Source organism: Saimiri boliviensis, chromosome 6, assembly GCF_048565385.1.
Source record: "Saimiri boliviensis isolate mSaiBol1 chromosome 6, mSaiBol1.pri, whole genome shotgun sequence".
Taxonomy (NCBI): domain Eukaryota; kingdom Metazoa; phylum Chordata; class Mammalia; order Primates; family Cebidae; genus Saimiri; species Saimiri boliviensis.
In genome coordinates, this window is record NC_133454.1 from 25053693 (window position 1) to 25080627 (window position 26935).

A 26935-nucleotide genomic window follows, 5' to 3' on the forward strand; every position below is an offset into this window, starting at 1 on the left:
GCTTCCATCTCCTCCCTTCCTGTGCCCCGCTTGGCACAGTTTTGAGAGCGCTATGTACTGAAAGGTTTATGCAAAGATCTCAAATCACTGCATCTGGCTAAACTGACAACAGAGGGATGAAAACAATCGAGAAATACATGATCCTAGGGAGAAAATGCCCGGGCTGACCGCAGGGCTGGGAAGTGAGCATCACCTCTCCACACCAGTTTCTGTGGCCACTGGGGAAGAGATAGAATAAAAACTAGACTACAGGAGGTAGGGAGGGTGAGCACATAAAAACACAGTGGGAAAGAACGAGTAAGACCTGGTATTTGCCGGCACAATGGGGGATCACAATCAACAATAATGTGTCATACATTCTTAAATCACTATGAGTAAAACTGGATTGTTGTAAGACAAAGGACCAATGTTTGAGGGGTGATACCCCTTTACCCCAATGCAATTATTATGCATCGCATGCCTGTATCAAAATAGCTCATGTACCCCATACCTATATATAAATGTACTACGTACCTACAAAAATTACAAATAAAAAAATACCAAAAAAATTTTTTTAATTCTAAAAATCAGACTCTACACTTCAGGTTGGGCAATTTCACAAAGTTCTGGAAGAGAAGGAGTCTCTTCCAGACTCCAGAGGAATCCAGAGGATGAAGCAGGATGCAGACCAAAGCAGCAGATCAGCAGGGAGAGGGCTCAGAGAAGCCCGGACCACTCAGGCCACAGGGACCCCCTCCCATCACCCACAAGGACCTCGTCACTGTCTCAACCCACCTCACTGTGTGCAGGGCTGGTGGGCCAGGAACTACAGCCTTCTCCTACCTCCCCCCACCCAGGGTGGCCTGCAGGCAGACGGGGGAGGGGAGAAGCAGAGAGCAAAGCATGCCGGGGTGACTCACAGAGGTCCGTACCAAACTGAGAATGTCTGCTCGTAGCCTCCATCATAGCCTGGTTCCCAGGACACGTTGGCAGTTGTCATGGAGACCTGGACCCGGACACTGCCCGGGGCATGGGGGCTGGTGCCTGGAGATCAAGTGGAGACCTCTCAGACTGAAAAGAACTCAGCCACGTGGCTGGGCACCCACCTTCTCGCTGTGGGGAGCCCGAGAGGCTGAAGCACGTGGTAGCAGAGCGCAATACTGCAAGTGAAGGGATGGGGGCGAGGGGAAGTGGTCAGGCACCGACTCCCCTGACCCTACTGGTTAGTGGGGTTGGAGCAGGAAACCTGTCCCACTATGCATTCTAGTCCAACTGGGAGATCACACAGCATCAGGAGCGGGTCCAAGGGAAACCAGGGCCCTCCTCATCCTGGCCCAAATCCTGTGCTGCTCTGGTGAGGACAGAAACACTCCCTCCTAAGGTGTAGGCATGGCCACAGAGTCCCGCCCCACAAGGTTCTCTGGTCTCATGAGACAGCTCCATTCCACCACAGTGCCAGCGTGTGGCCAATACAGCACAGCAGTCAGGAGCCTCATCCTGGTTTTGAATCCCAGACCCACCACTTCCTAGTGATATGACGCCAGAGAAAGCGTTCAGGCCACACCAACCTCTGCTTGAAGGCACATACACCAGGGAAACCCCAGCTAGCACCTCCGGAGCTGTGCAGGACAATCTGTGCAGACCACTTGGAACAGAACCTAAAACTGGTGGCAAAGGCTCAAAAAGTGTCGGCTGTGGCCACGATTGTAGCCGTTGGAACCCAGAAGGACAGGCTGAGAGGGGACAGGCAAAGGCCCCGGGACACACACCTTGGGCAACTGGAAATGGGAATGCCTGGACACCGAACACCAGTAACTTCGTCCTGCCCGCCTCGGCACACCAGGCCTGGCCTGCAGCTGTCAGCTCTGTGCCCTCATCCGAGATGCTGCACGGCCCTGCCTCCCTCATTCCATATTCCTGCCTTCCCCCCAGGCCCTTCAACTCGAAGGCTCCACAGTCCCTGCCAGCCACACAGACACCTTTCTCTCAGCTGGGCTGCTGTGTACATTAGGCCTGTTCCCAAAAGACCTCCCTGAGGACAAAAGCCACACTGGCCTTCCCTGACAGAGCCCACAGGCCAGGGCTGCATGTGCTGGACTCGGGGTTCAGGGCTGGACTTAGGAAGCACCCCCCCAGCGTCCAGCACCCCACCCCCAGCCAGCCTGCCAGCCACGTACCAATGACAGTGAGGTGGGTGCTGGCAGTGATGCTCGTGACCACGTTGCTGGCGACACATTCCCACTCCCCGTGGTCCTCCTTACTCAGGGCGCGGAACTGCAGGCTCCCACTGGGCAGGGCACTGTGCTTGCTTCTGCTGGGCTTCCCTACCTTGGCCAAACAAGGGGCAGGGAAGAGGGTGGGAACAGAAATAGGGGTGAGAAGCCCGAAGCGAGTGGGGAGGACGGGCCTGAGCCCCGCCCCCCGCCCATGCTGCCCCTCCTCCTGAGTGCCTGCTGCTCTTCAGGGTCAGCTCACTGTGGTCAGGGCAGGTCCAGAACAGAACTGCTCGCTGGGTCCTCACACCTCCCCAAAGGCCCCAGGAGCTCCAGGGCCCAGGTACCTTTCTCCATGTGATGATAGGAAAAGGGTCCCCTGCGGCTGCGCAGGGGATGAGCAGCTCCCGGCCGGCCTCCTGCCTGTACTCCCAGCCTGGTAGCACCGTAAAATATGGGGGGTCCTGGGGAGGAACGCACAGGCACCCTCATGAGACCGGGGATCCAGGTACTCAGCTCATGGAGGCCATCACAGCCCCGGGACCTCACCTTCAGGACAAGCCTCGCAGGGGCAGACTGGCCCATGGTCCCCAGGGTGTTGTAAGGCACACAGGTATAAGTGCCAAGAGCCTCCTCTGTGGCCTCCTCAATTCGAATGGAGCCATCCTCCATCAGGGTCCAACCCAGGTTCTGCCAGACACAGATGAGAGCGGGGAACACTGGTCAGAGACTCCGCATTCCATGCCAGCTCTCCCCAGGCTGGGTCCCGGCTGGGCCAGACAGCACGTGGGAGGGCACAGCAGCTCCAGCCTAGGGAGAGCGGCACCCACAGACCACAGGAGACCACAGACCCCTACAGAAGCAGCTGCTTTCCCAGGGCTTTTGGAAGGGGCCGGGAGTCCTGGTAGAAATCCAGAGCCCAAAGGTGGCATCTCGGTACCGGGGGGAGCCCTCACTCCGACCCCCAACATGCATCTCTCTAGCACCTTCTCGACCTGCAGGGGGCGGCCGTCCTTGTTCCACTTGACCACGGTGGCCGGTGGTTCTGCGTCCACAGGGCAGCGGATGTAGCCATGGATCCCCACGGGCACGTAAATTACAGGGGGCATGTTGAGGACACGGGCTGGGTCTGCACACGGGAAGCGCAGGTGGGAGAGCAGACAGACACAGGGAAGCCAGGTGAGAATCCAGGCTGAAGGCCGCCCATGCACCAGCCCAGGCGCTCAGAACTTCTGCTCGGAATGTCTGGAGGCACTCAAAGGCTCGTACGTCCAAGCCTGCTCCAATCCTCAGCGCCCCTGCCATGCTTCAGCCCTGGACTTTACCCGCTGGGCGAGGACTCTCAATGTCCATTTCCCTCAGTTCCTAGACCCCAAACCTCAAAGCCGACATCTGCCCACACCCTTCCCCAACCGCTCCTTATCCTGGTCTCCCGAGCAACAAGCAGTTCCCCTCTCCACATCCTGAGCCAAGAGGAACACCATCACAGGCTTAACCTTAAGAGGGGTATGTTTCCTCCCACTCTGCTAGCCATCCAGCCTTCCTGGGCATCACTTTTCCCCATCTGATTGTGCAGCTGAAATGCAGAATCAGGCCAGGTGCAGTGGCTCACACCTGTAATCTCAACACTTTGAGAGGCTGGAGTAGGAGGGCTGCACGAGGCCAGGAGTTTAAGACCAGCCTGGGCATCGCAGCAAGACTCCAAATCTACCAGAAAAAGATTTTTTTTCATTCTCTGGGCATGGTGGCACACACTTGTGGTCCCAGCTACTCTGGAAGTTGAAGCAGGAGGATCACTTGAGCCTAAGAGTTTGAGGCTACAGTGAGCCGTGATGGCACCTCTGCGCTCCAACTCTGATGACAGAGCAAGAAGCTGTCTCTAGGAGGAGCGACAAGGACCCCACACCTCTGGTGGTGCAGGATTTCGCCTCCTCTCAGTACTCCCATTTCCCCTGAGGGCTACAGAGGAGAAGGATCCAGAACTAGGAAGGCTTCAGAGAACAGCATTACATAAATACCAGGCCGAGTTATATATTTAGACACAGCTTCCTACTTTTGCATGGTAGAGTTGTTTTTTTTTTTTTCCCTCCAAGGTTTTCAAAGCGTTTATGAATGGGAAATACTCTGAACACTGCTTTTTAGCAGAAATAAAAATCCTTGTCTCACCCACCTGTAAATCTCAACCCCCTGGATTTTCTTTGAAGGCAGGAAGGAGGTAAAAAAGGACAAGGGGGAGTGGGTGGTGACGCTGGCACCGGGGAGACAGGGAAAACCAAAACACGTCTCCAGAAAGACAGATGGCCTGCGGCCTTGAGGAGGGGGCCTTCGTTCTGGCCAGCTCGTCTTCCAAAGGCCACCACCTGTTGCCTCCTCCCGCCTCACCAAGGCCACCTCCTTGCCAGGTGGCGCAGACTGCATCCAGTGAGGAGGGACGGGGCGCAGCTTCCTGCAGTTCTTCCCCACCCCAGCACAGCTCGGGCCCATCCTAAGTCACGTACGAATAACTTCTTGCTTTTTCCCCGCTGCAGGTCCGGGGAGCTAGATCTGCTCTCTTGGGCCTCACGGCTCTCTAAAGCATGGGCCTGGGAATACAGCACACCAAAAGCCCTTTAAGGGGTTGACAGCTCAAGCAGAGAGGCAATGCACTCCACAGAGAGGAAACGGTGAGACTGCGAGGTTAGGGGTCCCGTGGGGCTCGGGAGGGGCAGCATGCTCCACCACCGCGACCAGTGGTGGACACGTCCACGTCCAGCTCTGGGCCGCAGCAGACCAGCTCCACTTCCAGGGCCACCAGCCGTTGTCCGTTTGTCCTCAGCTCATTCACTGCCTCCGGTCTTGTCTCCCAGACTGTTCCACTTCTCACCCCTGCCACTCCCTGTCACTGGGTGTGAGCAGTCTGCCGACACCAGCCGGCAAATGATGGAGAGTCTGTCGTCTACAGCAACAACGCCAGCCTTTGTTGCCTGAGTGACAGGGCCATCCGCAAATCAAAAGGAGGACATTACTCCTCATTACTCATCCTTGTCTGTCTCAGGGCTCGGCTTGCAAGGGGGCCGGAAAGCAACTGGCTGCTCAGTATTAAAGATCAGCAAGCTGAATAGTGGTGCTTGCACAAAAGCCCTCGAATGTCTGGGTGAGGAACAGCTCATTTGTCTGGATCTCCAGCCACCCAAGGAGAGAAGCCCCAGAAGCCAGAAGGAGCAGGCACAGGAGCTGGATCACAGCGCCCTCAACACAGATGCAGTGCGAAAGGCAGGGAGTGAGGCTGGGAGAAACCGAACCCTGCCCAGGCCTGGGCTCCACTCCATCAGACACCTGAGAAAAGGGCGCCAGAGAGCAACAGGTTCTGGGCACATAGGGGCAGGCAGCTTTCAGCCCGCCCGAGGACCACTGTCCAGAAGGAACTGCTCGAAGGTGTCCTCCTGAGTGCAGCCTGCAACGAGCTGATGAGATGTACTGGCTGAACAGTGATGCCAACGGAGGAGGAGCCGGTCCACCCCGACTGGCCAGGGCCTCGGCCTCCTCTCCAGCCATCCTCCTTCTTCCCTCATTTGTTCCTCCACCCACATTCCCCCAAATGATGCTTGGTCTTTGCTGCCCTCCAGCCTACAGTCTGGTTAATACCAGAACCTTCCGGGAGCCCCAGCACCCAGGCTCCCCTGCACCCCTACTCACACTGCACTGTCAGGTACGCCGAGGCGGAGGGGGAGCGCCCCAGGCTGTTGCTGGGCACACAGGTGTACTTCCCCGAGTCCTCCGGCTTCACCCGGAAGATGATAAGGGTCCCGTCGATTAGGATACGCACCCTCAGCTTCAGGTCGCTGCAAAGCGGCATGGAGACAGGGGGTTGGGCGGGCAGAAGGGGGTCTTGCCGCAGACACACAGTCACCGTCACTGCCCCAGATGTGGCAAGGAAACCCCATGCCCCTGGCATTCCCAGGGCCCTTCCATGCAGACCCTGGCCTTGGCATTTGGGATACACGGACCAGACCGCCCGCCTCCCCCCAGCCCCCAGAGCCGGGGGCAGCCTGCCGTGCGGTTTCTTCTCAGGGGCCCTGCCCATGGGGGCCGGGGCGGCGACCCCAGTGAGAAAGTCAGAGCACAGTGCTCACTTCTGAAAGTAGACGTTCTCGTCCTGCCAGTACCAGGTGTAGGTGAGGTTGCCCGGATACGCCTCTGCCCGGCAGGTGAGCAGAGCATCCTGGGAGATGTTGACGGTGATGTTCTCAGGAGGGGAGACGATGAACGGGGGCCCTGGGGAGAGCAGGGAACAAACCCCACCTCACCTGATGAGGGATCGCAGCGGCACCCAGGCCCCCTGGGAGCCCTCAGTGCCCAGAAAGGGGTGCCCTGAACCCTGAGATGGGGACAGCTGTCAAGCAGACGCTTCCAGATGCTATGTGTGCTCCGGCATCCTGTCCACCACCCCTCCACACCTGGCTCCCCAGACCACCCCCAGATGGTCACACACACACCCTTCCTGCCCGCCTTCTCCCAGCAGAGCCCGGGCCAGAGACGCAGCAGGGAGAAAGGCAGCTCTTTTCAAATCTGGAGCAAAGAATACGGTCTCAAGGAGTCAGGGCTATGTGCCGCTCCCCAGCCAGAAATAAAGACGGCAGGTGGGGGTGCAGACGCCTAGGCGTAAGCAGAGGGTGAAAGTCCAGCAGTCTTGGTGCTGGATGTGCAGACAGAGTGGAAAGCTGTGGCCCAGTCTCCCCTGAGAGGGAACAGCTTCCATCCAGGCTCCTGAGGGACCTCTGGCCCTGGCTGCTGCTCAGCACTCAGAGGCAGGAGGAGCATGCAGCTGCCACCAAACCCCCGACCCCAGAATTCCTCCAGGAGGCGGGGCTGGGGAGGCCAAGCAGGAGGCCGAGCTCAGCACAGGGTGGAAACCCCCTAACCTGGATGCTCCCCTGTCCTGTGCAGTTTCTGGCCCATCTTGGGGAACTCTGGGGCTCCAGACAGGTCACACTGGCATCTCCCCATGCTGACTGTACAAACCCCAGCTCTGCCAAATGCCCACTGTGTTATTTAAATGTCTGGGGCTTGGATCGAGTTTCTATCTTTATTTATTGATGCTATCACTAATGGATAGATGACCCGAGGGAGGTCTCCTCTCCCAGGGAGGCAGAAACATGGTAGAGATGCTATCTGAACAGAAGGAGAAACCAGAAACCCATGCAGCAGGGACCCCTCTGCCACGCCATGTGGTGCCCAGCCACAGCCTGCAGGCCCAGCCCTCTTCCAAGCAGCCCACGTGGGAGCTCTGACCCAGACCGCAGGTGGCACACAGGAGCCCCGCACGGGTCTTCATGGATGCCTGCACCTCCACCAGCCCCAGCTGAGCCCTGGGAAAATGCCTTCCGTACCTCACCCGGACTGGACATCCCTGCAGAAGCCCGGGGGTAAAGAGGTTGAGGAAGTGGCTCCTACCTTGGACAAGCAGGTGGGTCGTGTGGATAGCCTCCCCCTGAATGCTGTACGCTCGACAGGTGTAAGCACCTCTGTCCTCCCGACTGACCGATGTCACTGTCAGGCTGCCGTCACTCACCTGGGGGCCCAAAACAGACAGAGCTCAGCACCCACGCTCGCACCCAGCACCGCTACCTTCAAGCAGGGAGATGCGGTCCGAAACACTTAAGGAGGGGATGAACACAGGGACACACGCATCTGGAGGATACGAAGGCCAGGTGCCCCCCTGCCCACCTCCCACCAGTGCAGCTGAGCCAGGCCATGGTCTTCCAGCCTCCTCTCTGCTTGTGCACGTAGCATCAGGGGTCGGCTGCAGTCGGGGACTGCCCTGGGGACAAGGGGGAAGAGCCTGCAGGGGTCCTACCTAGAACCACACTTACCTGGTATTTCCCACTAGCACCGAGGAGCGTCCCCTCCTTGAGCCAGGTGACGATGGGCTTGGGGTTCCCAAAAGCTGTGCAGGTCATGGTGATACTACCACCCTCCTTGGCTTCGATGTACTGGGGGGGTGTTTCTGTAAAGGTGGGAGGGGCTGCAAAGGAGACCACAAAGGTGAAGGACACGCCTCAGCCAAGTCGCTGCCCTGCAAGCAGTGCCTCCCCCACACAGCACCCTCACCGTGGCTCTGTGGAAGGAAGGAAGGAAGGTCGGGATGGGCAAAACTTTCTGCCTACCAACATTACCAGCAGGGAGACCTGCATCCAAACCCAGTCTGGCTGGTACAGTACCCAGCTTCCGTACAAAAGCTCATTCCCAGTTCACTGTTTAGTGAGCAGCTACTCCAGGTGGCCGTTACAGCACTGTCTGCTCCCAGCTCCCCAGGCTCTTCCATCCTCCAGCCCTTCCCCTTATGATGACCCATGACACCCAGAGCTCCTCCTTCTTGAACTCCAGCTCAGCCAGGCCCCCACATTTCCAGAACACTTGCCATCTGAGCCCCACCAAGGCCTAGCACAGGTCCGGGCCAGGGCTACACAGAGCCTCATTTTCCCAGAGTCTGCAGAGAAAATCATCCAACTTCCTCCCTCTCTTGCTTCTGTGGATGAAGGTGGACAGCCCATCCCAGAACCACTCCCTTCTTCATTTTTCTGATTATGCCAGGTCATCTTCCCCCTTGCATTGGAGATTTGATTAAAACTCCATCCTGTGTGGATAATCGGCTTCTAACAGACTCAGTCCCATTTGCCCGAGCTGCTTGTAGAAGCAATCCGGTCAATCTTAACCCCTTGGACTGTCAGTCCCACAGTCTTCTGAAATGGCAAGGAGGCCCCCAGTTCTGAACTCCAGCCCTGAGGCCCACAGCAGTAGGCTGGCACAGGTCAAGCTGAGCTCATCTCAAGGTACCTGAAGCTCAAAACCCAAGTTCGTGCACTGGCCTGCCACTTCCGGTACCCTTGACAAGTCACTCAGCTTCTCTGGGTCTTACCTAAATCTCCCACCTCCAGAAATGATGTGAGGAATAAACGTGTAAAAAGTGCCAGTATCACCACCATCACTATCATCTCTTCAGGAGCCAGCCGCTCAGCCATTCATGGGAAGCTTTGTGAGAGGTCTCTCCTCACCACACAGCCCTGCCCCGAGAAGCAGAATGCTGCTATAGGGTCTGGTCCTGCCTGCAGCACCAACCTCATCTCCCTCCCAGCACACTCTAACCACACTGGCTGCCTTCGTCTTCCTCAAATGCGCCAAGAACGTCTGATGTCAGGGCCTTTGCCTGTGCTGCTCTCCCTGCCTAGAAATGCACACCCGAGCTCGTCTGGTTGATGCAAGTCTCTGCTAAAATGCTGCCTTACCCGGGCAGCCCATCCCATCTCAGATAGCCCTTCCAGCATTCTCTGCTCCCTCACACTGTTTCATTTTCTTCAAAGCATATGACACAGACAAGTCTCTGTCTCTCTGTGTGTTCACCTGCTTCTTACCTGTCCCCTTTATTAAGATGGTGGCTCCTTAAGAGCAGCCCCCTTTTGGGTAGGTCACCACATGCCCAGCTTTTAGCATAGTTGCTGGAAGTAGCAGCCAAGGGCTCAGCAAACACTTGTCCAATGAACGAAGGAATGAAACAAATAAATGAGTAGTGCTCACACATACACACACCTACAGACCAATGCCAACACCAGCTCAAACACAAAACTCTTCCTAAGAGCAAGGTGATGGCGAGACCACTTTCATCCCTCATCCCCAAAGCCTGCAGCTCAGTGTGGGCGGGGCAGGGGCATGCGGAGGGTGACCACTGAAAGAACACGGGAGCACGCATCATCCCACGCAAAATCACACACCCCGCGCGTCCTTGAAAAAATCAATTCTCATCAGTGTCTAAGAATATGCTAAAAATCATGGCAAAAAGGCATTCGAAGCCCTTATATAGGGCTCCTGGGATCCCAACTTGCGGGCCTCTTCCAATTGAGGTGTGCTCATCTCCGACACAGACCCTTCCTGCCTGGCCTGCCCCTTGAAATATGGTTAACACGGACACTGCCTCTATCACCTCCAGTGCCAAGCTTAAAAGAAAAGATAGTAAATTAAATTTACATCCTGAAGTGACACACTACTTACTGATTACATAATTACTTTATTATTTAGGTGCTAATCAGGAAAGTACTTTGAACAATTTCTAGTTTTCAGGAAAATAATGGTTTGACTCTCAATTATTTACTGAATTAGATGTTAGCTTGCCAGCTGCATTTCAAGACTTAATTCTTTTTTACAAGTGCCCTATAATTAATAGTGCAGGTTAGAAATAGGCTGCTCTCTCCTCCATGTAATTCACCAACCTAAAGGAAGGCTTGGCTCAGGCTTTTGGGGTATTTTATATGTGATAAAGAAATAATTGGGTCTGTTTCCACCCAACTGGTCTTCAAAGAAAATACGGAAGGAAAATGAGACAATTTGTAATTCTAATTGTTCACTGGCCTTTCATTTTTCCAAAGGTGATCCACGTCAGAAAACGGCTGACATTAAACATTCTAGTTTGAGAGCAACGGAGTGCTGGTGCTTGGCTTCCTTCCTTCAATAACAGAAACATTTATGCTGGAAGGAGCCTCGGAACTTGGGAAGAAGGAAAGGGGGAAGAGGAGAAGGGAGATCTCTCACCTCGGAAGGGTCTGTCCTGTTCTGCCCGTGCGCAGGTAGCTGCCTGGACTATGTTAAAGCATCTTTTAGCACCAGCTTGGTTCTCAAGCCTGGAGCACATGGTGTGCCGTCCCAGCACTTCCCTATGAACAACCTGCCCGTGTTCCCAGAATGCACTGCTCTCCTCACTCTGAGCTTCCGAGCATGCTTGTCCGCTCTGCCTGGAGGACGCTACCCAACTTCCCACCTGCATGTGACCAACTCCCCTCTCTAGCCAGGTCTCTGAAGACAGGCCATCCCTTCAGATAAGCTCTCCCACCTTTGTACTCCCAAAGCCATCCTGCAGTCATCTCTGGATGTGACAGTCTCTTGAAGTCTCCTTAAGACCTGGGACAGGGTCATGCCTCCTGCTGTATCCCCAGAGCCTGCCACAGAGTGGACATCCAAAAATATGTCTCAAATGGACAACTGTTGGTGGAGTCACAAGACTACCAAAGTCCTTTGCATCTTCCAGCCTAATAGCCCTGCTACTAGATGTTCACCTGACTCTGTTTTTTCCCTCTGGAGAAGGAAGGTGGCCAGCATCTCACACATAATTACCCACATGTAATTAACACTCCAGACTACTGTACAAGATCCTTTCTCTTGCAGCATTCACTCAGTCCTCACAACAGATCCTGCAAATCATAGGCACTGCTTTTTGTAACTGAGGAACCTGCCATCCGATGGGTAAGTGATGTCGCCCAGGGCCACACAGCTAATACACAGTACGTTTATGAAATGAGCCTCACCTTTTAAAGGTCTTGCTCCATGCTTATCCCACCCAAAGCAATTAGGAATTCCCAAAGAACCAATTCCTACTCACGCAAACTGACACAGATATGCTCTAGAACAGGCATCCCCAAACTACGGCCCGCGGGCCGCATGCGGCTCCCCACCGCATATGGCCATTTATCCAGCCCCCTGCCGCACTTCGGGAAGGGGCACCTCTTTCATTGGTGGTCAGTGAGAGGAGCACAGTATGTGGCAGCCCTCCAACGGTCTGAGGGACAGTGAACTGGCCCCCTGTGTAAAAAGTTTGGGAATGCCTGCTCTAGAACATACAATTTCAAGTGAGATTCGACTTTCCGGTGATACGCACATGGAGTGAATGCCTGGTTTCTCAGATTCCTGAAATGAACACTGCCACCCAGGATGAGGCAAAGGAATGGAGGCAGTGCCCCGAGATGATTTCGCCCGCTGTTCAGGACAGAGCACGGGACAGAAGGGCAGCAATGCAGAACACTCAGCCTGCTGTTCATCGCAGCAAGACTTTAGCGGCTGGTTTGCCTTCCTAATTACAGTTTGCTTGGGTTCCTATTCCCTCCTCATGCAACAGCTGGCACCAAAAGGGGGTGACTCAAAAGCCTGCCAGGTGATCAGAACAATCCCCCTCAAGATTTCAAATGTGCTTCAATCAATCTCTTGGGACTGACTGACAGGAGCCAGCTACCTCCCACAGGGCAGGCTGGGCTAGGCAGTCTGGACCAACACCAGCTTTACGGTTTCTTTTCCCAAAGCCAGTGATCTTGCTAAAACATAACATCCTCTGTGCTTTCAGGACCCCGGACAAGTTCTCAGACCCAAAAGAAACACAGGTCTGGCCGAGTACCCACTAGGCAGGGCAGACAGAGCCACCCTTCAGGGTGGATCAACACTGAGAGAAGCTCCCAAGCAGGAACATCAGTTTCTCTCTTCTAACCACAGCATCTACGGTCTCGAGCATCAAAACCAGAAGGACCTAAGCTGTATGCGGCACACCCCAGCACCCACGCTGTTGAAGCGTCAATAGCTAGCACAGTATCTGCAGCACAGTGGTGGCTAGATACACTTTTGTCATCGATAGAATAATGAAGGACACACTGTTAATTTTGGGGCCAAAAAATGAAATGAAATGTTTTTTTAAAACCCGCTCCCCTCCCATTACGGGGACCACTTCTCATTCATCATTTCTCCATGGTTCCAGCCTTCTGGCTCCTCCAGAGCACCTCCTTCCAGGGACACAAAGAGGAGATTCTCCCTCCAGGGAGACCCTGAGGACCCAGTTCCTAGTGCTGTCACTGCTAGGAACCCAGGCCCTCGGCCTAGGCCAACTCCTGGAACTCTGCAAGCTCTCGGGGCTTCCTTGCCCTTACCCAGACCCCTGAAAAGCAACTTACCAAGCACAAGTCATTTAGCCTGAGCTGTAAGTAACTGATGGCCATTAAAACTGTGACTCTTCCCAGGATGCCTGCATTTTATTAGCTGGTAAGCCCCATATGAGCAGGGACTGGGTATGGGTCTTCTTGCCAGTGTTTAGCCATCATCTGCTACACACTACACCCTTGGTACATACTACTCAAATGAACACAGTTAAAGAGAACCAAAATATCAATCTAAAAAGAAAGACTCACTCTGGGACCCCAGGAATTCCACCAGAATTGGGGTAGCAGGGTCTTCCCGAGGCTCGGAAATAATCCCAGTAGTGACCTTAAAGCCTCAGCCTTCCTGGTTTGAAGCAGCAGCTTCCCGTGTCCCTCTAAGGACTCTTGACGGCACCAGGCATGCAGAGAGCTGCCGCTCCTGGGCACCTGCACTGCCTGCAGAGGCTTCAGGAGGACGGTGGGGGTGCTGCAGGAGCGAGCTGATGTCTTATGGGACCACCGCAGCAGGGAGGGGGCAACGGGTAGGGTGCGTTCAGGAGCAGAACCTCTGGAGCAGGCCCTTGGGTCAGTCCTCCAGAGCTACTCCATTGATGGTGAGGTGGACCCACCCTGGAAGGAGCCCTCACTCACCGTTGATGGTGAGGTGGACCCAGCTGCCATTGTGGAAGGTGTCATACTGCTGGTCCAGCATGAGCACTTTGCACTCGTACCAGCCCTGGTCCTCAGAGCGAACTTGTTCCAGCCGCAGAGATGCCTTATCATGAAGACTGGCCCGCCCTGGGGGAAGACAGCAGACAAATGCCCCACAGACCATCAGGGAAGGCCAGCAGCTCCCCACCCCCTGCCGCAGCTAAAGACAGAGGACCCATCATAATCTTCACACCATTCCCTATGGCAGGGCCCTGGAATAACAGCTGGCACCCACCTCCAGCAGCAGGTGGCAAAGGAAAGGGCATAGCACCTTGGCCACGGAGCCACTCTCCTGCCCCAGCTGGCCCTGCCCCAGCCTGCAAGGCAACTCAATGTGCTTGGCACTGAGAGAAGCCTCAGTTCCTTAGAATACTCCCATTCTTTTGGAGATCTCCTGGGACAAAAGTTAGGCATGATGGATACAGAGCTGAGAAGAGATGAAAGAGAGGGAAAGAGAGAAAGAAAGAAAGAAAGTACCAACAGAAGGTGGGGGGGGGGGTCTCCAGTGTACCCAGGAGCACCTCCATTCAGGTTGAGCAATGTCCCTATCCCAGCAGGGTGCCCAGGACTGGCTCACCTAGCTTCCCTCCTTAGGGCAGAGGGAAGGCAGGCTGGGGACCAGGATGCTAGGGTCCCCTCCCAGTCCTGCTGTCAGTGCCAGAGAGACTTCGTATCCTACCAAAGCCCATTGACCCAAGGAACTAAGGGCGGAAGGGCCCAGAAATCCAAGAACAAGGAAAGGATTGGCAATCAGAGCAAACATCCCGGAGCCCCCCTTCCTCAACTGCAATCCCCACCCCAGTAGGATGCCATCTGTGTCTCACTTGGGGCAATGAGGAGGCTGGAGGTGCAGAAGCCCCTTCCATGACCCCAGCAGGGTGGAGCAGCCCTTGGGGTCGGCCCCCCACCCCACCACTCTTAGCTCACCCCTCACCGCAGCCAATAGCACAGCGCCTCTGCTCTCCTCCTTGTCCTGACACTGGCAACCTGCCTAAAAACTAGACTCTCAAAGCCAATCCTGGTCAAAAAGAGAGCATGAGACATAGACACAGGAGCGAAAGACAGACAGAGACGGAAGCATTCTGAGAAAGGCAGGACAGACCTCAGAAGCCACCAGCAAAGATGAAAGTGAAGGCAGTGCCCTGCCTGCTTCCTCCCTTCCTTTCAACCCCAGCACACTCTCACTCAGTGACACGCACACACACCCACGCCCTCCTCTCCCGAGGGCTGGGGGGCAGGCAGCGGCAATGAGTCACGGGGCCTTTGCCGGCAGGAGTAACTGCGAAGCAGGACGCAGACAAGGCCAGAAGGAGAGGACAGCAGGCAGAGGAGGCAGAGACCAGGCACCCGCAAATGGTGGGAGGCCGGAGATTCATCTGTCCACTCAGGATGGGAAGGCGCGCTGACTTCAGAGCCAAGTGGGAAGGGGTGGGTGCAGCCAGCAGGGCGAGCCACCCTGGCCCAGCGCTGCCTGACGGCCTGCTGTCCTCTCCATCCCACTCTCCCACCCAGGCCTCCCCAGCTTCCCCCGTGGCTCGCAGCCCTCTCACACCCCAGGCGGTAGTGTTTAGAAGGCTCTCCCCTGCAGCACCTCCACTTCCCTCTCCTCCCACCGCTTAATTAAAACCTACCAGAGGACAAGGGATGGGAGAACCCTGGGAAACAGAGATAAAGAGTGGTCAAGAAAAATCAGGGCCCAGAGGGGAACCCCAGAGGAGCTGACTCCAGATGGGGAGGGCGTGGGAAGCCGGGCGCCCAGACCTTACCTGCATACTCAGGGTCCACGTGCGGGGGGTAGTAGCCAAACTTGATGAAGATAGGGATGGGGACCCCAAACTTGAACCACTCTACAACATAGGGTGGGGGCTGTCCCGTCACTGGGTGGATCACGTCGCATCTCAGGACCACGGACTCCCCAGCTCTTGCCGTCACAAATTCGGGCTCCTCTCGCAGGCCGTGGGCGCCTGATGGGGACAGCCAGGTTGGACACAGAAAAAAGGTGACAAAGAGATCCTGCCTCGGCAGCCGCAAGCCCATGTCACAAGGTTGCCCCCTCTCTGACCAGCCACCCTCCATGGGCTACCGGGCCCTCCCGGGAGGGTTCCACACACACCCTCCATCCCACTCCACCTTGCTGCTCATACCTCCCTCTGTCCTGGGGGCCCCAAGCATCCACAACTTGGGGGAAAGGAATGGCAGAGGAAAGGAGAGAGAAGCCATTCTCTTCAGTACTACATGCCAGATCTTCCCTCCCCAGTCTCAAAGAGCAGCAGGCGTCATCCAGCCCCACCCGCTGCTGCATCCGGCCCCAAGAATTACAAGGAGTCGAGGACACGGAGGTGAGGGGCCTCCGCCCCCTTTGGAGGCCCACAGTACTGCCCAGCTGTGGCCGCCTGTGCACACGGAACATTCTTTCTGTACCAGGATGCTTCCCACTACAGCCTGGTGGGAAATGACAGAGCCAGCCTTCCTCCTCCACCCCACCCCCAGCTCAGCCTGATGTGCACGGCACAAAACAAGGGTACTCCATGCAGGAGCAGGGAAATCCCTAACAAGCTCAGCCGAGGCTGTTCATGGCAACACCAGAGGGAAAGCCCCGCAGGCCTGGCCAGCCTCTCCAGCCCCTCCTCCCAGCACAGCTCTCGCCAGCCCCGCTGCAGAGGGGGCAGTGGGAGGGGCCCAAGCTCCAGACACCACCATTAGAACAGGATGCTGGGGACGGAGACCAGCTGGGGAGACCCCAGGGCTGCCCCTACCTTGGGCAGAGGAAAACAAAACCAGACGGTGGGATAGGGCACACCCACCCTGGCAGGCAGCAGAGGGGGCCAGCAAGGCAACGACCAGGAGGACCACCCCGCCTCCACCCCACCGCAAGCCGGAGGATGCTGCAGAAAGGAAGAGCCACTGGCCCCAAGCACCGTAGCCCCGCTCCTGGGCTCAAACAGGGCATGCAGCCCTCCTCCCAAGCCAGGCTCCGCTGCCAGGCAGTGCCAGGGAGACCACAAGGTCACCTTGTCCAGCTACGTCCTAGGGAAAGGGATGGCTGAGGGGAAGCCTCACCTCCTTCGTTCCCTGGTCCTACCGCCACCCCCGCAATGGGCCACAGCTTTCCCCAGCCCCAGACCCTCCGGGTCCCAGGCCAGGCACCGGACTCTCCAAGGCAGCACCTAGGACAGCAGCTGCAGTACCAAAGCCCAAAGACAGGGAGCCGGCTGGGCCTCTCACAGGAGAGGATGCCCAGAGGAGGGCAGCACCAGCCCCTGCCATTCCCCATTCTGGTGGCTTGGTCTGACTCCCTCTGCGTCTCGGGCCCCCGTGTGCACCTTCCTGTCTCCATTCCTTCACATCTGTGTCTGGACACTTTCGTGTGTGTGTGCACACACACACACATGCCGGGCTCTTCTGCGTGTGTTCTCTCTCTCTCTTTTTGTGGGCTCTCTGGCTCTCCCTCTCACTCTGTCTCTTTTTTTTGCCTCTCTCTGACTTCTGTGTCTGTGTCTCTCTGGCTTCTTCTCTGCATCTCTGGATCTCTGTCTGTCTGTCTTGCTGGCTCCTCTGTGTGTGTGTCTGTCTGTCTGTCTCTCTCTGGCTCCTTCTCTGGATCTCTGTGCATCTGTCTCTCTCTGGCTCCTCCATCTGTCTATCTGTCTGCCTGTCTGCCTTGCTGGCTCCATCTCTGCATTTCTCTGTCCATCTCTCTCTGGCTCCTGCTCCTCCTCCATGTCTCTCTCTGTCTCTGTTTCTCCCTAGCTCTTGCTCTATGTGGGTGACTATCTACCTGCCTATCTTTCTCCCTGTTTCCATCTACCAGCGTGCCTGTGTGTGTGTGTGTGTGTGTGTGTGTGTGTGTGTGTGTTTCAGTTGGCTCATAGAAGGGGAGGGGCTTTGCCTGCTTCTCTGTATGCAAGGGCTCTGTCTCTGCATGTGTGTACTTTCGTGTCTGTGGCTCTCCGTGTCTGTCTGTATGACATCTCTGTGTGTCTCATTCTCCCTCTCCCCCTCCCCTGCAAGTTGCGGAAGAGGGAGGAGGCAAGCCCTTCCAGAAGCTGATTGGCTCCCGGTGACATCACTGTTTTCTAGAGAAAGAGCTAAGATCACAGAGTATTTTTGGATAGAGCAGAGCACTGCACTCACCTGCCTGAGGCCCCAGCAGGTTTCCCAATTCCCCCACCCTCAACCTTGCTTCAGGATGTTTGCATCCCCGCCCCTCAGGGAAAGCGGGGAGAGTACCCAGCTGCAGCCTCACCTCCCCCACAGCCCCAGGGGCCCTCAGCAGGAGAGCCTGCCTCCCAGCAGCCAGGAGCAGAAAGGCAGATGCTGGACCAAGAGGAATGGGTGAATAATAGGCACCATGAGCTTGGGTGTGTGTGTGTGTGTGTGTGTGTGTGTGTGTGTGTGTGTGTCTGCAGCACAGACCAATGAGGAGATAAGAAACTACAGGAGCCTAGGGGAAGAGGAGGAAGTTTTATTCCCAGGGGCCAGGTTACCTAGAGGAGGGCAGAGTGGGCCACAGAAGGTGGTTCCTTCCCAGGGCTTTGGCCCTAGGGCCCAGGCAGGAGGAACAGAGGCCTAAGGAGACAGCAGGGGCCTCCAACAGTGAAGTTTTGCTCTAGTGAGCTGGCTTCCAGGTGCAGGGCTCTAGGGGGCAATGCCAGGAGGTGGGTGGGCTTTGACATGGGCTCCCGCTGTGAGGCTGCTCATTTGCACCTAGCCTGCCTAATTCTCAGTGCATAGAAATGAGGCAGCCTCTTCACACCTTCCCCAGCACCGGGCTCCCACCCCAGCCCCAGCCCCTAGGCTAAGTGCTGAGCACCCAGCATAAGGCCTACCCCCAAGGCAGGCAGTCCCCTCCCTGCATCTCTTCCCAAAGACTCTTTCAACCAGGGAGAGGCAGCTGCAGAGAGAACACACCCCAAAGAGGATAAGTAAGACAGAAATGAGAGGGAGCTTCCCCAAAATACAGCAGTGGTGTAGGCACCCATGTCCTGGCCTCCATACTCAGTCCAAACCCTCTTGCTTTTCTGAATCCTAAAATATTTATCAGTTTTCCGCCATCTCCTTCACACACATCTGCGCATGCGCGCGCGCGCACACACACACACACACACACACACACACACACACACACACACACACAAACACACACACACGCACGGCATGTTCTCTCACTCCATCACCCACAAACACTTCTCCCTAAGCCTGATCGTTTCTGAGCCAAAGTATGTCTAATAACACACTCTCTCCAGAAAAGCTCAACGTGAAAAAAAGTAATCAGGCTGGCAGTAAAGAGGAAAGATGGAGGAGAGATAGAGAAGCCCAAATATAGGGGGAAACCACACCCACATCCAGGAGTGGAAGCGCTGCAAAGCCGTAAAGGAGGAGGGCTGGAGGATGGGCCAGGTGCAGAGCCTAGCCCTGGGAAGGAGAGCTCAGGCCACCTGAACACTGTCAGAGCACCCCAAAGCCTGGATGGGGGCAGAGTGAGACTGGAAGGGGGAAGGGCTGGCTCCTGAAGGGAGTCAGGAGGAAGGGGAGGACCAGGAGGAAGAGGGAAAGGGGAGGCTGGAGTGTGCTGAGCCCCCCTCCCATCACAGCAGCCCAGAGGGGCCAGGCTCCTCCCTCAAAGGGGGAACACTGGCACTGTCAGGGGTGGGCATAGTGGAAGGCAGCCATGCGGTGCCATAGGTCTCACACTGTTTTTAGACAAGGCCAGAAATAGCAGTGCCTGGAGCCTAGTAAATCTGTATCTCAGGGGTGTGCCAGCTCCCTTTGGTCTGGCTGACCTTTTGGGAAGCCCACAGGGTATATATCTTCTGCTCTCTGGGACAGGTGGTACCCAGTGGGGTGACTGAGTCCAGGGCTGCCGTTGGACCCCCTGTGCAGAACCATGAGGCATCTAGGGCCTGGCACAGCCCCTGTCCAACACTCACAACCTGGAGCTCCTCCACCAGGGAAGGGCTAGGGAAGGACGGTACCTGAGAGCAGGACTGCTCTAAATACGGAGGAAGGTGTGCAGGGGAAGGTGTGAGGCGCAGGGCCGGGACAGCATCAGCTGGCACGCAAGCCTCACATGCTGTGAATGCCTGCTGCACACCAGGCTCGGGGCTGGGAACGCAGGGAATCTCCGTCCCTGCCTGCAATGGCCTCCTGACACAGGCACTGCTGTCTCCCATTGAAAAATGAGCAAACAGGGAGCTGCGGAGCTCACCCAAACTCACTCAGTTCCAGCTGTGCCCAACGCATGGCTGGCTTCCCTGTCCTTCTCAGAAAGCAGATGGGGCAGAGGGCATCCTGGCCCAACCCAGGCCCTGGGATCAAGGCCTCTTGATCCTCCTGTCCCTCCCTTTTCCCTTTCTTAGGGCCTGAGACAGAGGTCGGCAACTCCGACCCCACACTTGGGACAGGTTTTGCCAGTCCAGACCCTGAAGCCTAGGGCCATAGGGTGGGCCTGTCTCAGAAGGCGGCTGGGTGGGTTCCAACCAGCTCTGGGGACTCTGGCCTTCTGCCTGAGACTCTGGGACCCCTACCTGGGTCTAGCTGGTAGCTGGGGAAGCAGGGAACGGAATGAGCACCAGCCTCTGTTGCTCATTAGTACAAGTCCTTATTGCGGCCTCCTCCTCCTCCTCCTCCTCCTCCTCCTCCTCCTCCTCCTCCGGGCACCAGACTTCCAAACCACAGGCCTGTTGTCTAATAATACCAGCGACAGCCACCGCCACCTCCATCTGCCAGCCTAAAAATAATCCCTGCTGAGTCCAAAAAAGGCACAGCCCCCAATAGTCCCCCAACCCCTCCTCCCTGACAAGCCAGGAGGCTCCAGGAGATTCCAGGAAGCTGGCAGAGCCGGGGCTCTCGCAAAGTGGGAGGCACACGCCCAGAGGACAGCGCAGACCCAGAAAGGACGAGGCGGGGGAGAGACGTGGCCCAAAACGCTGACAGGCAGGTACAGGCCGTTCTGGACACCGTTCTGCCTCCGGGGAGTCCCCCACACCCAACCCGGCAGCGCCTCAGAGCATGTCCACCCTTCGTGGTCTCCCCTTGGGACCCTCACGGCCCTCCCAGCCCCTGCTTGCCACCAAACCTCTCTGGTTCAGTTCAGAAGCCAGGGGTCAGGGAGACCCAGCTGCTCCTTAGGGAGAGAGGGAGAGAGAGGCACTGGGGAGGGGCAGGCTCGGCAGGCTCCTTCCTTCTGCAAGGGCTGCTCTGCCCTGACCCTTCTCAGCTGGGCTCCCCAGGAGCTGTGAGGCCGGGATGCTATTAGCAACCTTAATTTGCTCTCTGCTAGATTGTATTTCCAAGAGCCCTTTCCCCAGGAGCCACTGGCAGGAAGGAAGTCAGTAATTCAATCTCCGCTCTGCTCCTTTAATGGCTACTCAGCAGAGGCAAAGCCACACCCCCACGGCCCTTCTCCCCACCTGGGCAAAGGCCTGCCCCGCACTCTCAGGGCCCAGGTGCACGCGGCCCTGCAGCCAGCAGGCAGCCTAGCAAAGAGAGGGCGCCATGGGTTCGGCCCCCAGGAGGCTGGGCTCCGTGGTAAGGTGCCAGATAGAGGCGGTAAGTCCGTGGGAAGCCGAAGTCCCATGTTTACTCCCCAGGCAACGTCAACATTCCTACTCTGAAGCCAGAAAACGAAGACAGTGACTCACCTCGTACAGTCTGTGCCTGCGTGCAAGTCACAGGCCCCTATTCCATCTCGGGGGCACACACAACCAGGAGGGAGGCAAGGGGACTCAAGGGACGGAAGGCCAGGCTGAGTGGGGCCTTCTCAAAGGACAGTCAGGCCAGCTGAGGCTCCGGAGCCCAGCCCTGGCCCACGTGGACCCTTTCTCCAGAGCCCTCTCGGAGGCCCCATCTCCTGCTTATTCACGCAAGAGAGAACAGAAAAGCAGGAAGATTCCCAAGAAAAATAGGTCAGCTGCCTCCAGCAGACTGGGCTCACACCCGTGGGCAGTGCCTGGTGGGGGATGGGCAGAAGCTGCCTCTCCAACCCTTCAGTCCTCTGGAGTGAGCAACTGAGACCACAGTCACACCCTCAGGGAGACAGACAGGCCCTGGGCTGGGGCCTGCCACTCTCATAACCTCTAGGCTGCCTGGAGGCCAGCACCGAGGGTACCACGGCATGGCGGGAGAGGACAGGAAGGCAAGGAACTGGCTCCAAGGCTCTCTCTGCTCTCAGGCTGCAGGGGAGAGGAGTGGCCCTACCTCGTGCCTGCACACTGACTTCCCCACCCTGTCACACTCCACGAATGTGCACACAAACACACAGGCACTCAAGCACTTGGGGGCATGCACACATACAGGCTGCACGTGTGTGTGCACACAGGCATACATGCATGGACATGCACAGGTGTGGGCAGAGGTCCACACACATACAGGTGTGCACACATATGCAATGCATATACATACAGGGGCACATATATGCACACATGCAAGAGCACACACATATGTACACGCCTATAGGAACATATGTGTATGCGCGCGCGCGCACACACACACACACACACACACACACACACACACACTTCTGGACAGCTGGAAGCTCTCAGCAGTTGTAGCTTTTTGACCATTCAGATCCACTCTTCACACAAGCTGCTTAACCTGTTCGAGGAAGCAGGTGGAAGGGGACCGCTCCCTGAGCATCCTGCACCCCAGCCCGAGAAAGCCACAGGATATGGAGAAGTGAGCTACCTTAAATCTCAGGCCCAGCCCTCTTTGGACCTTATCTCCCACCCCACCTACATCTTGGCTCAGCAAATAGAAAGGCTGTGGGGACGGGATGAAGCACCCAGCAGGGCTGAAAAAGAGAGAGCCGAGGAGGAAGACACAGCCTGCCAGGCCCTGAGAACTGGCTCCCAGGCTTGGGAGAGGGCAAAGGCACAGGAGGTTGGAGTGAGGGCCAGAGAGATGGCGGGGCTCAGAATCTTCAGCGAGGCAGCCTCTGCTCCTTTGTAACCAGATTCCAGCTTTCTGTCTCAGAACCATAAACGCAAAACCACTCCAGGTCTGGGACCCTGCAACTCCAAGACCAGCACATGCTGGGCCACAGGCCCACAGCTGAAAGCTGATTTTGCCCCTGCCCCTCAGCCAAGCCCCCAACTCCCCAGCTTCCCCCAGGGCACACAGTGCCAGATACACTCCTGTCCCCAGCGTGTGTGTGTTGAGGACACACACACAAATCCACCCACTGACCACTTTCGGAGTTCAGTCCTTCTCCGCCAACAGGGTCACCACGGGGTCTTGACAGCAACCTCTGGGTCCAAACCTCCACCCTCCCATCTTCATTACCAAAAGGAAAAAGAGTAGGTCAAGGCCAGGTAGAGACTAGAGGGCAGTGGTTCAACTACCAGCAGGATCTGAGTCAGAACGCCACTGTATTTGGGGACACTGTAGTCAGGCATAATGCAACCACAGAATCTGTGGCAGACAGAGGAGGCAGCCGTGGGAGTAAAGTCCCAGACTTCCTTCCCCTATCCAAGGTCCACAGTCGGCTAAGCACGGCCCAGGGTCCTCCCACAGAGCGGGAACTCCCCGCGGCTGGCTCAGCAGCTGTCTGAGATACTGAGTCTACACCAATCACTGTCTTCCAGGTTCTGGGTACCACTCCAGCCCCTCTCTTCTCCACACTCCCTCAACCTGTTCACTGACCTTCATCACCTCCCAGGCACACACACTCAAAGTCAAAAGGAGGAGCCCATTCCGACCTCTGTCCCACACCCAAGGGCTGTTAGAGTGGAGTCCCAACATAGCACCATCCGTTTTGTCCCTCTGCCGGAGCAGCCCCTGCCATGGCCAAATCCTAAGAGTAGCACCTCAAAGTCCCTCCTGCTGAGGGATTTCCCCAGAAGTCACCTCTGCCAGTCAGGGAACAGCTGAGCCCTCACAGGGAGCCTCACCAGCATCTGAACACTGGCTGGTACTGCTCACTCGAGCGAGCGCCCATCCTCTCCCTCCAGAGGCTGCGTGCTGGGAGCCCCTACCTCCCGGGCTGTGTCCTTCCATAAACCTCTGGCCACTGACAACATTTCCGCTTCGGAGACCTTGCAAAGGACTTCCGAGCAGCTTTAAGGCCTGCACACGTGTCTCTGGGATGTCAGGTCCAAGAGGTTCTGCCCAGAAAAGGTCAGCCCAGAAAGGGGTCTTCCTTCCTGGCACTGACAGCCTTTCAAACTTCCCTGCAACACGTTCCCAGCTCCTGGTGCCCTGAATGGCCCAAGGGAAAGAAACTGAGGAGGATCCTGAAATCCCAGGGACATTCAATAATAATGCTAATGTTTACTGAGCACATACTATTTAACAGGTAGTTGGTTCTTTCCTTATAACACTAATGCTCACCTAAAAACCCTAAAAGCACATACTGTTAGCACATTTTCTATTGAGGCAAGCGACATTGGCTGAGAATTTGTCCAAGGTCACAGGGTCAGCAGGTGGCAGAGCCAGAATTCGAATCCAGTCTTATGGCTCTAGACGTAGGTCCTTAACTACCACAAACAGAGCATCTGAGGCTAAAAAAAAGACCCTAAGACCAGTAAGGTCACCCTCTGCTTCCAGACAGGGGTACACGTCCAGCCATTCCAGACAGAAGGACCCCTCTGCACCCTGAAAGAGGGCATAACCTTCATGCCCGACAACCTTCAATTTTGGGAAGCCCTTCCTTCTATCTTGCAATTCTGTGTGTTGCTGCAGTATAAACTCATATTCCTTTATTCTGGGTTTAAACTTGCAAAGAAGTCCATTCCCCCCACCCTGACTGGGGTTCGGAGGCTATTTCAGAGCCTTTCTACAGCGTCTCTTTTCTATTCAAAGATCCCAGCTCATCCTTTTGTGCTTTCAGGGACAGTCCCATAGCAGGAACATACCAAAAACGGGAGGGGAGGAGGATGCGGGCATTGGAAGACGACGAGGAAATGGGGGAAGAGGATGAGGCTCCAGGCAGACTGTCAAGCGCAGCCCGACCCACCTCACATCCACCCCGGTTCCGTAAGCTTCCGCCACCACCTTGGCCTCAGTGTTCCCACCTGACAAATGAAGAGTTTTAAAACCACCCGGACCAACATGTCAGTTAATAAAATCACCCTCCCCTTCGCCCTCCGCGGTTTCTGTTTTCAGACACCATCACCCCCGACCCCAAGCAGAGGCGACATATTCATTCCATTCCAGAAAGTTTCTTGAAGCACTACCCACTGCACAGACGGATGACAAGAGAACCCCGTGAGAGGTGCCTCCAGCCCACCCGGTGCCCCGCGCCGCTGGGAGTGGGTACTCCGTCGGCGGGTCCTGCCTGCTGACTCCCACCCACGGCGGGTTCTCTCCCGCCGCCATCTCCTCCGGCTTGGTGAACTTGCCCGCAGCCAGGTCGTGTCTGTGGGCTGACAGCCCTGAGCTCACAGTCCTGGCACCCACCAGGCTCCGCTCCGACTTCCATACAAGGGCCGAGAGCCGGGGGTGCCACCCAGAGGCTTGCAGGTCGCTCAGCTCATCTCCAAAGCAAAAGCCGCGCGCTCACGCACGCATCACCCAACTCGGTGGCTTCCCCCCTTGCGTCTCCCCCAGTTCAGAACCAGGAAAGAGAAAAATCCTCCCTCCGCTCGGATTCACAGCGTAGGGACCCCCCTCCCCTCCCCCCGCCCCCAGCCAGCTCTGCCTCGCAGCCCGGGAGGGCACCGTGGGGCCTGCGCGGCTGCGGCGCGCTCCCGGGGAACTTTTGCCTGGCAGGTGCCGCTCAGAGAGGCGCGGGCGCGGGCCGGGTCCAGCCAAAAGCGGACACTCCTCGAAGCCAGCCTCATCAATCCTCCTCCTCTCACTGGGTGCCCCTGCAAGGGGGCTCAGACCTCCGGCTGCCAGGATGTGTGGGCAGGAGGGGCGCGAGCAGAGCTCCGGGCGCCCGCAGGGCCGCGAACCCGGAGTCTTAGACGCGTGTGCTGCGAGTCCCAGGGCTCCAGACCGCGCTTCCCGGCAGGCGCTCCTCGCGACGCGGGGCTCGAGCGTGCTGCAGCCTGCCCAGAGACCGCAAACTCCCGCAGCCGGAGTTTCCCACACCTCTGGGAGGCGGCCACCGGGGCGGGAGGCGACCGGCTCGCCGCGCGGGTGTGTACCGTGGGGCCCGTGGCGGGCGCAGTCGACCTGGGTACCACGGCGTCCTTTCCCCGAGTGCCCGGCAGCCCGTGGACTCGGGCGCCTTTCCTCCCACCCCTCCAGCCCGCGGCCCCCAGTCGCTCCCCGACAGTGCCCCAGGGCGCGCCCGGCCCAAGCCGGAGCCCGAGTCTCACCCGCAGGAAAGAGCGCCGGGGAGCCGGGGAGCCGGGGAGATGGGAACCCGGGGTCCGGGGAACCGGGGGACGGGGCGCGAGGGGCCGAGGGCGCCGGGAGCGGTAGGGAGGGACGCCGCACTTCAACTCACCTTGAGCCGCAAGCCCTCGGGTGCCGATCACACTTGCTATGAAAGTGGCCACATACCAAATCATAGTACTACCGCGCCAGCCCGGAGCCTCATCCTATCGCAAAGTGCTCCCGCGCCCGCACGCGCCTCGCGCCCGAGCGCCCGCCTCGCGCCCGCCTCGCGCCGCCTACGCCCCGCGCCGGTGCTCCTGCAGCCCGGGCGGCCCGCTCTCCATCCCTCCTCGGCTCCGCTCCGCTCGGCGCGCGCCTCCCAGGCCCCGGCGCAGCGGCACCTGCACTACTCGCCCGGGCGGAGCGCGGCCAGGTCCGCGGTGCAGCCTAGCCGGGCCGGGCCTCCGGGGCCGCCCCCGCCGCGCGTCTATTGGGCGCCGCCCGCCGTCCGGGGCCCCGATTGGCTCGGCCGTCCGCCCGTCGCGGGGCGAAGGAGGCGAGCCCATTTCAAGGTGCGTTGAAGCGTGGCGAGCACAGAGCCGCAGAATCATGCGCATTGCCGGGGAGAAGGCGGTGTAGCGTCTCTGCCCGCTTCTCTCTCGGCGCACACTGCATGGCAAGTTTCTGGTGAAGGAAACGGTAGCTTCTAACGGGACCCTGACGGGTCTCCATTTCCCGGGACAGGTCTGAGGGGAGTGGAGCCCCCGCCCCCCCCTGGAACCCAACGTCCGGTTTTCATCCTGCAAAAAGCAGTTCCCGGGAGGACCATGCTGATTCCGTGATGGGGGAAACCCGGGAGCCGGCGGCCGGCGAGAGCCGGGGAACGTCCTTTGCCGGAAATCTTTCCAAAGAGGTCACGCGCCGCTTCCCCACCCCCACTCCCACCGCACCCAGACACGTCCCCAGAGCGGCGCACCACCCCCTCCAAACGTGATGCAGGCCGGGGGATGACTAAAATGACCTCTCAAAGTCGCTAAGATTGAGTGAGTCATTGGCTCAGCTGCG

General features: G+C 57.4%; 1 protein-coding gene across 7 annotated transcripts in view; it reads right to left on the bottom strand.

The window, feature by feature from the left end:
- IGSF9B (immunoglobulin superfamily member 9B) overlaps window positions 1–26294 on the bottom strand; it is a 57480-nt gene extending 31186 nt beyond the window's left edge. For 5 of the 7 annotated variants that reach the window (XM_010330794.3, XM_074400427.1, XM_010330795.3 and 2 more), the window contains exons 1-12: window positions 26001–26294; window positions 15373–15570; window positions 13547–13693; window positions 8045–8196; window positions 7626–7743; window positions 6305–6446; window positions 5868–6013; window positions 3179–3321; window positions 2742–2882; window positions 2540–2656; window positions 2157–2307; window positions 900–1023 (exon numbers count right to left, since the gene is read on the bottom strand). In XM_010330794.3, coding sequence (XP_010329096.1) covers window positions 900–1023; window positions 2157–2307; window positions 2540–2656; window positions 2742–2882; window positions 3179–3321; window positions 5868–6013; window positions 6305–6446; window positions 7626–7743; window positions 8045–8196; window positions 13547–13693; window positions 15373–15570; window positions 26001–26064 — 1643 coding nt within the window. In that variant the 5' untranslated portion in view covers window positions 26065–26294. The other 2 variants (XM_003942969.4, XM_074400429.1) reach the window with 2 other exon arrangements.
- Window positions 26295–26935: the final 641 nt, after the last annotated feature.